This window comes from Haliaeetus albicilla, chromosome Z (assembly GCF_947461875.1).
Source record: "Haliaeetus albicilla chromosome Z, bHalAlb1.1, whole genome shotgun sequence".
Lineage (NCBI taxonomy): Eukaryota > Metazoa > Chordata > Aves > Accipitriformes > Accipitridae > Haliaeetus > Haliaeetus albicilla.
In genome coordinates, this window is record NC_091516.1 from 25,795,120 (window position 1) to 25,808,670 (window position 13,551).

Here is a 13,551-nt window from a genome sequence, read left to right on the forward strand (position 1 = left end):
GACTAATTTTATTTAAAAATTGGAGAATCTGCTCTATTCTTTAATAATTCATAATTTCATATAATGATCAGAGTAGCTAACAGGATGATTACTAAAAATAAATCTCAGCTATTGAAACTACCTTCCTATACTCTCAGTATTTACCATTACACAAAATACAGGCACATTTGCTTTACAAATTAAAGCACTCTGAGGTGAATAAGGCTTCAAAGCAAAGATTTTTAGGAAAGCTATTAAGGCAAGTGAAGTTATTTATTTTTGGTACCGTTTGCTTGTAGTGTGTCCCCTGTCTCCTCCCCGCCACCCACCCCAGGAACCATGATAGTGCCTGCTGGCGAGGATAGGATAGCTATACTAAGTCTCACCAATACTCTGGAATTTGAAAGCTAGTTCAAATTTTCAATTGTGTGCATTGTATGTATGATAAACTCAGGAATATTACATCCTTAGGAACACTGTAATGTTACATTCCTTGGTTTAGCTAAGGTGCAAAAAGTGCAAAATGGCCCTTGAGCAGAGCTGTCAGACCCTGTCACCTTGAGTGTGAACATAACAAGCAGGGAATGCAGGAGCTGAACAGTGCTATCAGTCTGTACCTGTACCAAAGTAGACAACCTGGAGTGGCTATTGGAGGCACCAGCCCATGACGGACCACCACAAGCCACTCAGCTCCATCCTCTAACCGAGTAGATCATGTATTTCTTCATCAGAGCTGCAGGAAGGTGTGACAGACAAGAACTGATACTCCATCAGTGGTCTACCACTGCCATACCCACTACTACATTCCTCTGGGGAGGGAGCTCTGTGTCAGCTGAGATGTATCAGGAGGCCAGCTCAGCTAAGCAAGGAAGCCACAGCATGGCTTGAATGTGAAAAGGCAGCATACAGGATGGGGGAGGACAGACAGGCAGGCTACAAAGGAGGGATTGAGAAACACTGCCTGGGCATGTAGGGATGGCAATTATTGCCAAAGAAGCCAAAGCTCAGATAGAGTTAAGACTTGCAAGGGATGTCAAAGGGCACAAAGAAGAGCTTCTACTGCTATGTTAGTGCTAAAAGGCTGACCAATGAAAACATGGGCCCATTGCTGAATGGGGCAGGTGATACAGTGACAGCAGACACAGATCACAGCAGGTCCCCACCACTGCCTTTGTCATCACCAGCAAGTTCCACCAGGCCTCTGCACTTAGTGACGGAGCTTAAGGAGGAGAGGGGCTACCAGCCAGGGATGTTTATATTAAAGAAGCAGGAAAAAAAAACCATTGCTTACTGATTCTGACTGCAAATACGAACAGTGAAAATATAATCCAAATTTGAGCCACACAAAAGATAATTTCTTAGTCCAGAAATATTGACAAGATCAAAAATTTTCTTTAATGAATTTTTAATTCCAGTGCCTACACTAACTTTCGCACTTTGGAGTAAAAGCAAAAAGAGATGACAAGTTTTGAAGCCCTAAAAATCTAGGTCAGTTATCACTCACGCTAAGTAGCTATCCAAATACCATATGGGCAGAAAAAAGCAGTGGCAAAATGATGATGTCCTTTTCCTGAAATGGATTGAGTTATCTTTATTCTTTCTAAAGGCAGTAGTACAAGGCAAGTAGTCAGATCCAACCTCATTTGTTGAGCAAATTCAGCTGTGTGAAAGATAACAGTGTCTGCTCCCTTTGTTTTACAACAGAGAGTAAGACTTATTTGAATAGAAAAAAATGCCAGTTAATTTTTTTATATACATATAACATTCAGTGTGTATATATACCTACAGACACACACAGACACATACTATACTGTAGTGTGTATATATATGTATTTATGTATACACACTGACTATTTAAAGATAATTTTCTTCTTTTCTTTTAATAATATTAAGATTTAGCTGGGCCTTTAAGAACTCCAGACTAACTTTAGAGCTGTTAATCTAAGAACACACACTGAAAAAAACTGTTTAGTTCAGCACTCAAATGACATGAAGCAAGAATTTACCCATACTTTCAAAGAACCAGTAAGAGTCCCATTTATATGTAACAATTAAACGATTGATTCTTGTTTTTACTTTTCAGTCCAGTTCCCTCTTTCAGATTCCGTTCATTATTTTCTATACAATAGACCGCCCCAGGCTTTGACTGGGTAACCTTTGACAAGTGGGGGGATGCACAAAAGGGCATCCAGAACCCCAGATGTGACATACTGATGCATTCTGCATTATCACACACATGGCAGGAGCTCAGGAAACACTCACTGCAAGAAGCTACAGAAAGAACAATGTGTGGTGTTAGATAAATGTCTCACACTGAATATGCAGCTGAACATTAGGTCACCCAGCTTTATGAACCAAGCACACAAGGCATTGCAGGCTTTTGTGATAATTAAACAAAAAGTACTATTCATGTGCAAAAACAATGCTTTCCGTCTTGCACCACAGGTGGCAGCGAACAACAAACCCTGATGTTCAGGATGCCTCTTCTATGTGATAAGTTCAGTCTACCCATTCTGCTTTCTTATTATGAAACTCTTAGGATTCCCCTCAGATAGAGCCAATCTTTTTTTTCCACAACCCCTGTGAATCTTGAGAAACTCTGAGAGACCTGGATAACTGCCCTTTTTCCTACTTTACATTTTCTTACCTTTGCTACAGAAAAAATCCATTTTACAACAATTCTCCTGTCCACAAGAGGCACTGATTCCATTCACCAAGGTCCTCTTAAAGGACAATGGCAGATATGCCTCTCCTGCCTTGAAAATGTTATGTGGACAGTAAGCACTACCTTTCAGCTGAGGAATAAATTATTTTGTTCCAGAAATAAGACTGCTGCCACTAGACTGCCTCCCCCATTCAGCTTCCTAGCTCTTGTCAACTTAGAAAGAAGCAGACTTACTAAAGCAGTACTGAGCTTGCAGCTATACATACAGGTTATCATATGTAACAATAGTACCACAGGGCTAATTGCGCCTCAGAAAAATAAAAATTAAAATCTCCAAATTAATGGAAAGCAAGAACAAGAATTAAAATCTCTACTGGACTACTTTCCTGTATTAATCTGTATTTCCACAGATGGATCAGTGTAATCCTGGATGTACAGACAAATAGGGGGACAGCCCTGCAGAAAGGGATCTGGGGGTTGTGTTGGATGGTAAGCTCAATGAATCAGCAATGTGCCCTGGTGGCCAAAATGGCCAACTGTATCCTGGGGTGCGTTAAGCACAGTATAGCCAACAGATTGTCCCACTATGCTCAGCACTGGTGCAGCCTCACCTCCAGTACTGTGTGCAGTTCCGGGCTCCACTTAATATAAGAAGGATATAAAAATATTAGAATGTGTCCAAAGGAGGGCAACAAAGATGTGAAAGGGCCAGAGGGCATGACTTGTGAGGCGAGCATGAGGATATTAGGTTTGTTCAGCTTAGAGAAGAGGAGACTGAGGGGTCACCTCATTGCTGTCTACAACTTCCTCATGAGAGGGGCAGCAAGGGTGGTGCTGATGTCTGGTGTCTGGTGAAAGGATGCAAGGGAATGGCTTAAAGCTGCATCAGGGAAGTTCAGATTGGATATTAGCAAAAAGTTCTTCAGTGAGAGGGTTGTCAAGCACTGGAACAAGTTACCCAGGGAAGCGGTCATAGCCCCAAGCCTGCTGGTGTTCAAGAAGTATTTGGACAACACTGAGATATATGGGTTAACTTTTAGATTGCCCTCTGTGGGGTCAGGAGTTGGACTTAATGACTCTTGTAGATCCCTTCCAACTCAGGATATTCCATTCTATGATTCCATGATCTCAGATCCCAACAGCTTAACTAAAATACAGGCTTCATCAGTGGTGTGACATCCATAGTTTTTCCTAATTAAATTGCATGGAAGAGGAATGGAGGTTAAACAGCACACAGACTCAGGTCCCACTCTCTGTTTTGCTGAGGTAAAACTAGAACATATGTGAACACAGAAGTTTAAATAGTTAATAATTTTTACTCACTCGACAATCCCGCTGTAGTGTTTTCATTAGTGCGCTGTGTGTTTCAGAATCAAAATACAACCCTTCATGCATGTCTTGCAAGAAATCCAAGTCTTTGAATGTAGGGCTGGACTTCTCCCTCTCTTTTCTTGATGCTCTCCGTTTGTATGTGGAGCCTTTCAAGTCATATGTGAAATGCATTTTCAAGGCTCGTGGCAAAACATTGTTCATTACAACAATTCTAATATTAATTCCTCCTGACTGAACGCAGTACAGCCCATAAAATTTGGGTAGAAGAGTCCTTGGATTCTGGTTCAGATTCTAAAACAAAAGAGATATTGTTAAATATGTCTATTTTCAATAAACTTCCATGCTTAAGGACGTTTTTTCTAACATCAAAGGACATTAACAAACATCAAGAAAAATGTGCTTGTTTTCTTACTAAGTATAGTTTGTTTGACCAGTTGATTTCCTTTGTGGGTCTGTATTTCAGAAAGCTAGCATAAACACTGTCTTTTTGCCAGGAGCTAATATAGGCCAAGAGAAGAGCAGTAACTGCATTTATGCCAGGTTTCTCTTTATCACATCCCATGAAAGAGCAGACTAGGCCAAACCTAAAAGCATCCTGAAGATTTAATTTATTTATTCTGACCTGAACAACCTTTGCATTCCACCTGCTGGAACGAGTTTGGGTCAACTGTAGTTCTCATTACCTTGACTTGGATTCTGAAAAACAGAACCCCTTTCTCCATGAGGCTTTTCACATTGAGGGTTAGTGCCAAATGACCAAGCTGTCTCCACAGGAGTGTTAGGTCATAACAGAACCACAACTGACCATCAGAACAGAAAAGTGTGAAATAATCCAAACTCCACAACAGGCAAAAAATTAACTAGGAGAGGATAAGAGAGGTGAGAGCAAAAATCCTCCTTCTAAATACAACTACACTCAGTTTTGGCACGAAAAAGCAAGAAGAGGAAAAACTACTTCAACTCTTACATGAATATTAAGTCATAATATAAAACTATGGGAAGGAAGTACTTTCACAGGAAATAATCACAGTGGTTAAAGTTTTACACTTTGGAAAAGTTCTCAGAAACAAAGCAAAGTGGCCTTATACTTGTATTTTATACATTGTATATTTGTATAATGTATATTTGTATATTGTAATAACTCAAACTTATGCTGAGCTGATGATCATGATTAGAAACAACAAAAAAAGTACCTGCCACCATTGCTCTTTTTCATGCTGTAAGTGCATAATTTTTTTAAAACAAACAGTGAATCCATGTTACTTTAGTGTAATAATCACAATATTCCCCATTTTTAGTACAAGAAAGAGGGTAACTTTTCAAGTGTTTACTTAAGAAAGCAAAGAAAGTCAGTCACAGGTCTAATACTCTGAATTCCTGCATACCACCCAGAAGAATCTCTGTTCACATGTATGAGTGGCTTTTGTTTAAAAAACAAAAGGAGAATTAAGTTCTACTTATTTTGGATCAATCGTCTCCTTTTCTGATGACTGACACACATAAAACAATACAATTGACTTAGCATTAGGCCTCAAAAAGATCAATTTAAAAATAAAGTTTTGAACAAATTATATGGATAAAAATATTTTTTACATTATTGTTTTAATACATGAGAAATGGAAATTAGAAGTAGTCCAGAAACAAAAGTGAAACTGACCGGTCTAGTTTCTTTGTCCACTCTGAGTGAAATGCAGAGGGTAGACAAACACAAAATGGAGAAAAAAAGTTGAATTAGAAATTTAGAAACCTTTTTTTGTTACTAGCTTATTAGAAGCAAAGTTTGGTATCAAATCAGATGATGACATTCAGCTTCATCTTGAATGCTAAAAGAACAGCAATTATTATCTTAAACATATTCTTGATTTATATCTATTCTTTCTGATTGGTGTGTGGGGTACAAAGTTGAAAGACAGGTAAAAAATGTCAAAATATTATGAAAAATACAGATAAAGCCAATGAAAGATTAAAAGACAACAAATGAAACTGAATTGTCAGAAGTGTGACACGAAACAGGAAAAATACAGGTAAAATACAGTCTTCAATTACTTACCATATAATAACCTGGCAAGAGCTTCTGAAGAAACTCAGCCTCTTTGTGTTGAACTGTTTTGATGATGAACTCGTCATCACTAGTTACAAAAAATAAGGACCCACTGGCACCTGGGTTGGATAATTCAATTAAAGGCTCACTGCAGATTGAGTACTGGAAGAGACAAAAATTGTTTTTCACTGCCAATGCATGAGTTACTCAAACAGAAGTTTAATACAAAGAACTGCAGGTTCAAATAGGCACAGGAGAATCATGGAGCTTATTCTTTGGTCTTCAACTGCAGCAACTCTACTATGTACAGCAGGTTGGGTCACAGTGATTTGGCTGAGATTTGGCAGGGCAGTTATACTCCACTCTGCCCAGAACACACTGCACAACCGTGGAAGAGCAGTTGGGAGTCGAACATATGGTCCCTCCTCATGTCCTACTGCAGCAGCTGAACTTTCCCCGTCATGAAGCAAGTGGTTGTGGTGGAGAGAGTCCATTCCCACACTGCCAGCATTGCAAATTCTTGAGTCAGAAGCCTTAAGATGACATTTTTACTGCAACTGTTTGCTTTGCACCACGATTTGACAAACACAGTGGGAGCAGATGTTTCTCACTATAGACAAATAGGCAAGTCCTCTTCTGTGAAACTGGGATTGAAATCATTAGAATAATAATCTTGGTATAGCTGCTAATGTAGTTTTCTGACTGAAAACTGTTTGAAACAGAAAAACTAAATACCAGTAAGTAGGAAAAATTGGGGTTTGGAGGAGCATTACTTTGGATGCTTAGACAGGCTTTCTCTTCCACGGGGAAACAGTAATAATTACAATCACTTTAAGGAGGAAAAAGACACCAAGGAGTATTCCTTAGCAGTAGAATCAGATCTTGCACAAAGGCTAACGTACATTTATTAAATCTCCATTAACTCACACTTCATGCTTCATTCAAACTAAATGGAGAAGGGACATTAAGCCCAAAAACATATAAATATCTGTTTATATTAAACTTGAGAGCTTGTTTAAAATATCATTAAACTTTCATTCAGACACTCTTTTCCTTTGTTATATATCATCAATTTTACACACTTAGGGATTTAGTGTACAGCCCAATATTTTAAGGCTTCAGTCTTTCAAAGAAACAAAATTACACAGGACTTGAATTGTAAGTAGTTTAAGCACCATGGAATTGTTCTTAGCAGTGCACTATGTCTTCTGGTCTTCTCAGAACAGAAGGAATAACTGTTTCAGTAACAAATATCTGGTTTATTGGGTCATTGCCTGAGATGAGTTGAGCAATTCCACAAGAAAAACCACTTTTGTTTGTTGAAAACAGCTTTCATTAAATTCAACTGGAGTCTTGCCATTGATTTCAGTGGGTGGTGATAGCAAAGAAAGGTGATACAAGAAAATCTAATAAATATGTTCTTTTGTGAGCACTTGAACTGCAGGAGCACGCTTCCTATGGACTCAAACCAGTGCCTTAATGCGTCTTCTTATCCTGGCTCCAGCTGAAGCTTTTCCCATGCTTGCAATTTTTAAGAGACTTTTGCTATAAAAATGTTTCCTGTTTGTCTCCCTGCTTCTCCAGTTCACTCAGTTCCAGTTAATGCAACAGACCTTTCTTATTAATCCTATAGTTGCAATTATCTACAGATAGAACAGCAATACTGGTGTGTAACACTACAGACCTTCAGAGCAAATAAGCAGTTGTATTGCAACACCTGTTTCTTCTTGCCAAAATATATAAAGCTTCATGAGTAATTGTCATTGTTGTAAGCATTTGAAACCAGTTATCTTAAACATTAAAGCTCAATAAAACAGTATAGCATAAGCACAAATTATTAATCTGCCCTGTGTATTGGTCATTTTACAGTTGAGTTCATTCCTGTAAAATAAAAGTCTACCCACCAAGTGCTGCTATACAAAGAGCCCAGATAATTTTGACTGGACACTTAACGAAAGCCAAATCAAAACTGAAAAGCAAGACAATCCTCAAGCCCCTGACAATTAAGTACTTTATGATCAGGAAGTTTCCCTGCAAAATGCCAGTACTCCATGAGGTTTCCAGTGACAATTTAATTCTAACACCTGTTCAAAAGTATTTACCCTCATTATCCAGTCTGACTCCTACAGTGCGTTACTGCTCAACCTCCTTTGAAAGCATGAAACTGTAAATCTTTGGGCTTTGTCATTGCAAATTAACAGTGTAAACTCACATGTGCTTGCTGTAATTTTTCCTCTTTTTACTTCACTTCCCATTCAGCCACAGTTGGACCATCACTTGGCATATTGTTACAGTCAAGTATTTTAGATACTGAATTGCAATTATGGTCACTACATGACAGATCCAGATTTCACAGAAACAAGAGGGACTGTTCAGCCAGAACCCTGACAGCTGCTCTTGGGACCAAACTCTTAACTGATTTGGTCATAACCAATTGGAAAAAGGGTCCCAAACTAAAAATAGTTTTGTTTCATGATCATAGTACCCTTCTGATCACATTTGCATCTAGACTGTAAGGGACTACAACCCGCTTTGATTTCAAAGTGATGCCCATTTAGAATCAGAAACAACAGAAATGGATTCTAACATGCTTGCAGAGCAAATATAACCGTAACAGAGGCATGCGTCAGTTACGACAGACACTGAAATTCCAACTGTATTTCACAAAAATACCTGTTTGTTGAAGGAAATCTGCTTTTGCATTTTCAAGAAAAGAAGGTGCACTCAATCTTGAAACTCGCTTTTCTAGTTGCCCCTTTTCCTTGGAAACATATCACTAGTGTCTTTTGCCATGCCAAGAGGAAAAAGAATCTGCAACAACTTGCCTTTACTGGGAATTTCCCTCAGGGATTAGTCATTTTGTAGCTAAGATGAGCATCACAAATCTCTTGTCAACAGCAAGCAATCTTTCTATAATCTTTAATTTATGCTACTGCAAATGCTTCCTTAGATGGAACAGAAGTTGCAGGTGACAATAGCTTTACTCTAGGAAGTACAGTCTTTTCAGCAGCAGGCAACACAGATGACATGTTTCATCTTTTGCCAAGTCCATAAAAGGAGATAGATAAACAACATACATAATGACATTCCTGTCCTGCATGACATCCTCGTCTCTAAATTGGAGAGAAAAGGATTTGATGGATGGACCAGTTGGTGGATAAGGAATTGGCTGGATGGTTGCACTCAGAGAGTTGCAGTCAACGGCTTGATGTCCAAGTGGAGAGCAGTCACAAGTGGCGTTCCTCAGGGGTCAGTATTGGGACCGGCGCTGTTTAACATCTTTGTCGGTGACAAAGTTTGGATTGAGTGCACCCTCAGCAAGTTTGCCAACGACACCAAGCTCTGTGGTGCGGTCGACATGCTGGAGGGAAGGGATGCCATCCAGAGGGACCCTGACAGGCTTGAGAGGTGGGCCCATGTGAACCTCATGAAGTTCAACAAGGCCAAGTGCAAGGTCCTGCAGATGGGTCGGGGCAATCCCAAGCACAAATACAGGCTGGACAGAGAATGGATCGAGAGCAGCCATGAGGAGAAGGACTTAGGGGTGTTGGTTGACAAGAAGCTCAGGATGACCTGGCAATGTGCACTTGCAACCCAGAAAGCCAACTGTATCCTGGGCTGCATCAAAAGAAGCGTGACCAGCAGGTCAAGGGAGGTGATTCTCCCCCTCTACTCTTCTCTCGTGAGACCCCACCTGGGGTACTGTGTCCAGCTCTGGGGCCCCCAATATAAGAAGAACATGGATCTGTTGGAGCGAGTCCAGAGGAAGGCCACAAAGATGATCAGAGGGCTGGAGCACCTTTCCCATGAAGACAGGCTAAGAAAGTTGGGGCTGTTCAGCCTGGAGAAGAGAAGGGGGGCCTAAAATACCTAAAGGGGGCCTAAGGGAAAAATGGGGAGGAACCCTTTAACAGGGACTGTAGCGATAGGACAAGGGGTAATGGCTTTAAACTGAAAGAGGGTAGTTTTATATTAGATATTAGGAAGAAATTCTTTACTGTGAGGGTGGTGAGGCACTGGAACAGGTTGCCCAGAGAGGTTGTGGATGCCCCATCCCTGGAAGTGTTCTAGGCCAGGTTGGATGGGGCCTTGAGCAACCTGGTTGAGTGGAAGGTGTCCCTGCCCATGGCAGAAGCGTTGGAACTAGATGATCTATAAGGTCCCTTCCAACCCAAACCATTCTGTGATTCTGTGATTTATAAAACTCCAGCCCAACTGCACTTCCCTTCTACTAACATTTATAATTCAAAGGAATTATCTGTTTCTATACATAATTATTGTAATGAGGGCTAGTAATACAAAATCCATACATAGTACTAACGAAATAAAATCAGACTTCCACATTCAACCTAAATAAAAGCAAAACCAGCTAAGTTTTGCTTTTAGGGTCATTGTTCAAGAAGGAGAAAAACCCTTATAAGACACTTGAACAAAGCAGAAGTCAGTGAAGTAATATATTAAGTAATGTTTCAGCACCATTTAATCAATTTTTCTTTTTTACTTATTCAAGCTCTTTCAAATTCTTTTGGTTTTAAAGAAACAGTTATCAATAATGGAACAAAAAGAGCTAAAAAACTCATTCAAAGAAGTTACCAATAAAACTCTGACATATAAAATTGCTAATTTGTACTGAGACTCTGATTTGTTGGACTGACCAGCAGGAGACAAACTGCACATGAGGCAAACATCTAGAAAACAATCCAGCCCTTTGCCTTACACTACCCTTCTGAAGGGAGAAGTACAGGAGAAGTAAAATAGTGGATCCTCATCCCTGGCAGTGCACAAAGTGGTTCTGCCAAGTAAAACCTGCTTCTATTATGGCAGCAAATGCATCACTTTCTTCTCACATAAACAGTTGAATACTGAGAAGGAATAAGTCTTCAAACTATAAAATACAGAGAACAAAGGAGATACTCTAAAATACTTCTTTTTTAGGCCACCACCCACTTTTCTCAAGGCTAGATGGGAACATTTGCAGATAAACACTTACTTAAGGAAGTGAATAAATAATGCAAGTAACACAGGAGCACTTTATTAGAACTGAACTGGTAGAAGTCACACAAGTACTGATTATAACTTCTGTAGAAACAATGACCTGAATGAGCAGTAATACTCAAGTTACTCTAGTCAATTAACAAGGCAGGTTTTTATAGGAGTCATCACAAAGATGAAGAATTAAAATTTTTGTAAAACACTAAAAATATTCACTAGTTATAAACCACTCCACACACAAAATTTACTACCCATTTGGGTACCATTAAAGCATCCTCTTCTGTCACTATGAAACTAGTATACATTATAACAATTTGTACTTCAAAGGAAAACTGCAAGCTCTTACCAGATAATCATCAGGCTTGATACCAAAAAGTTCTCTGAAATAGCGGAAGGCAAGAGGTGCGTACGTCTTAAATCTGAAGTCAGGGTAATGATGAGCAGGGGTGAGATTGCTCCCTTCACTGAAAACAAAACCAAAAATAAACCAAATGCAATTATTATTGAGCGATTTTTAGTGACCTCCTCCTTGTAGCTAGTTTTACTGTAAAGCTGTCTAACTCAAGCATTGGCCTCCTGAGACAAGAGTCATAAATGCAGATAAACCTCCCTATCACTATTAATCAGTGTAACTGAAATGTCTGTGAGAGACAGAATACTGCCAGCAAATTCCTTTCTCCCTCCTTAAAGGAAATGACTATTTTCACCACCCATATACATTTGTGTAAAGATGGGGTGTAAACTAATGCTACAATTTCCAATATCCCTCCAAGGTAAGCCAGTCTAATAGCTTATTGACACAGGAAGGATCACCCCCACCTCATGTAAGCTCGTGCAAAAAGTTTGGAAGGCAACACAGCTAAACAACTTCACACTAGCTTGGTGACCTGAGCTGGTTTGCAGGGGAGTCAGACGGATACTAAAGACAGCACAACACAGAGAACAGAATCGTGTGGCCAGAGCAGTGTGAAAGAAGCAGGACTACATACATTTTTTGGTGCCAGCAAACATTGATTGGCTCAGCCTTATTTATGAACACCGTCAGCATTCATCTCTTCTGCAGGCTAACTGCACTTACGGTATCTCTTTCTTTCTTGCTAGTATAGTCCAGAACTGGGAAGCCCTTCTGGCTCTGCTGACCTTAAAGTGGTTTTCTGTCTGTCTGCCTGTCATGTCATGTGTTTTACCCCACCTCAATCTAAACCAGCACTAGCTTACATGCTCAGCTGGTTAAACAGGAACACAATGTACAGATCCTTTGGGGAATTCTGGAAAATGATATGCAGTTGTATGCAAGATACAGATTCAAACTAGAAGAGGCACAGACAAAGACTACCAGGGTGACCAGCCTGGAAGACAGTCTTTCTCAAAGGAATAAATAAATAAATAAATAAATACTGCAGCCTCCTTAGCTCTTTTCCATGTTTTATATTTACCATCTCACTGTATTTTTAGGCTGCAGTTGTATGAGTCTTGAGATGAATACTGCATGATTTAAGCTAAAGGAAAAGGTCAGCAGCAAAATGCTGCCAGAACCAAAAAATATATAAAAGCTGGCTGTGGATTCATTTATGATGGAAACTAAAAGAAGGCTTTTAAGCAGAAGAGTAAAGTTCTATACTGTGATTTCAACACAGACAAGAACAGCTTTAAGACAAACTTTGTTCAGTCTGAATGGTTTGATTGGTTAGATGAGTACAAAATCCAAGACTTGACACAGTGGCCAAAATCAGCTCTTCCAGTACTTCTTTACTCATTTATCCTAAATAAATTATTCAGAAATGCAGCATGTACCTTTATGCTTCACAAGAAGAATATCCAAAGTATTAAAAAAAAAAAAAAAGCAACCAAAAAAAAGCTAGGAATTCACACAGATATGAAAAGGAATAAACTCTAAGCAACATTCCTGCAAAGACTGAATTAAATATCATGATAATATTTAATAGCTTTGATCCTGTATAATTAATGCTTGTCATACAAACTTGTCACCTTCCACTAATAACTGATGACAGAAGTCTATCCAACGCCACCTAGCTGCCCCTGCATGCATACCACCAAAACCAACAGAGCTGAACTGCTGCCAATTAAACAGTGTGAGTTGGTGAACAAGCTTTCTCAGGCTCTAGAAATGCATATACTTCAGACTCTTGAATAGGAGATGAAAGGAGGGAAAACCAACTTGATTTCTGTCTGGAAATCACAAATAAAAAGATGGTTGTGGATGACCAATGATACATACAAAGACATTAGAATACTGCTGCTTTGAGTGTTAAACCATACACTTAAAAACTAGTGAAGGCTGCCTAGTCCTAATGAACTCATCTGATCACTTTATCGTCTACAGTATCACAAGTCCAAGGTGTTAAAATCAAATCCACATGTACGTTATTGTTCTATTAGATAGCAAAAAATGGAAATCTGTAGGATACTAGGCTGAAGATGGTAGTTTTTCTTTACAGCCATTTGCTAATGCTGCTTCTTCTAAGGTCTTTCAGCTGCTCAGAACACTGCCAGTCTTGTCTGACATTAAGTTTTATATAGT

At 39.3% G+C, this 13,551-nt stretch overlaps 1 protein-coding gene across 7 annotated transcripts in view; it reads right to left on the minus strand.

The window, feature by feature from the left end:
• PIP5K1B (phosphatidylinositol-4-phosphate 5-kinase type 1 beta) overlaps window positions 1-13,551 on the minus strand; it is a 124,068-nt gene that overhangs the window by 47,323 nt on the left and 63,194 nt on the right. For 6 of the 7 annotated variants that reach the window (XM_069776558.1, XM_069776553.1, XM_069776555.1 and 3 more), the window contains 3 exons: window positions 11,356-11,473; window positions 6,027-6,179; window positions 3,968-4,267 (listed from right to left, as the gene is read on the minus strand). In XM_069776558.1, the coding sequence (XP_069632659.1) occupies window positions 3,968-4,267; window positions 6,027-6,179; window positions 11,356-11,473 (571 nt within the window). The remainder of the gene's footprint in view (window positions 1-3,967; window positions 4,268-6,026; window positions 6,180-11,355; window positions 11,474-13,551) is intronic. The other variant, XM_069776560.1, reaches the window with a different exon arrangement.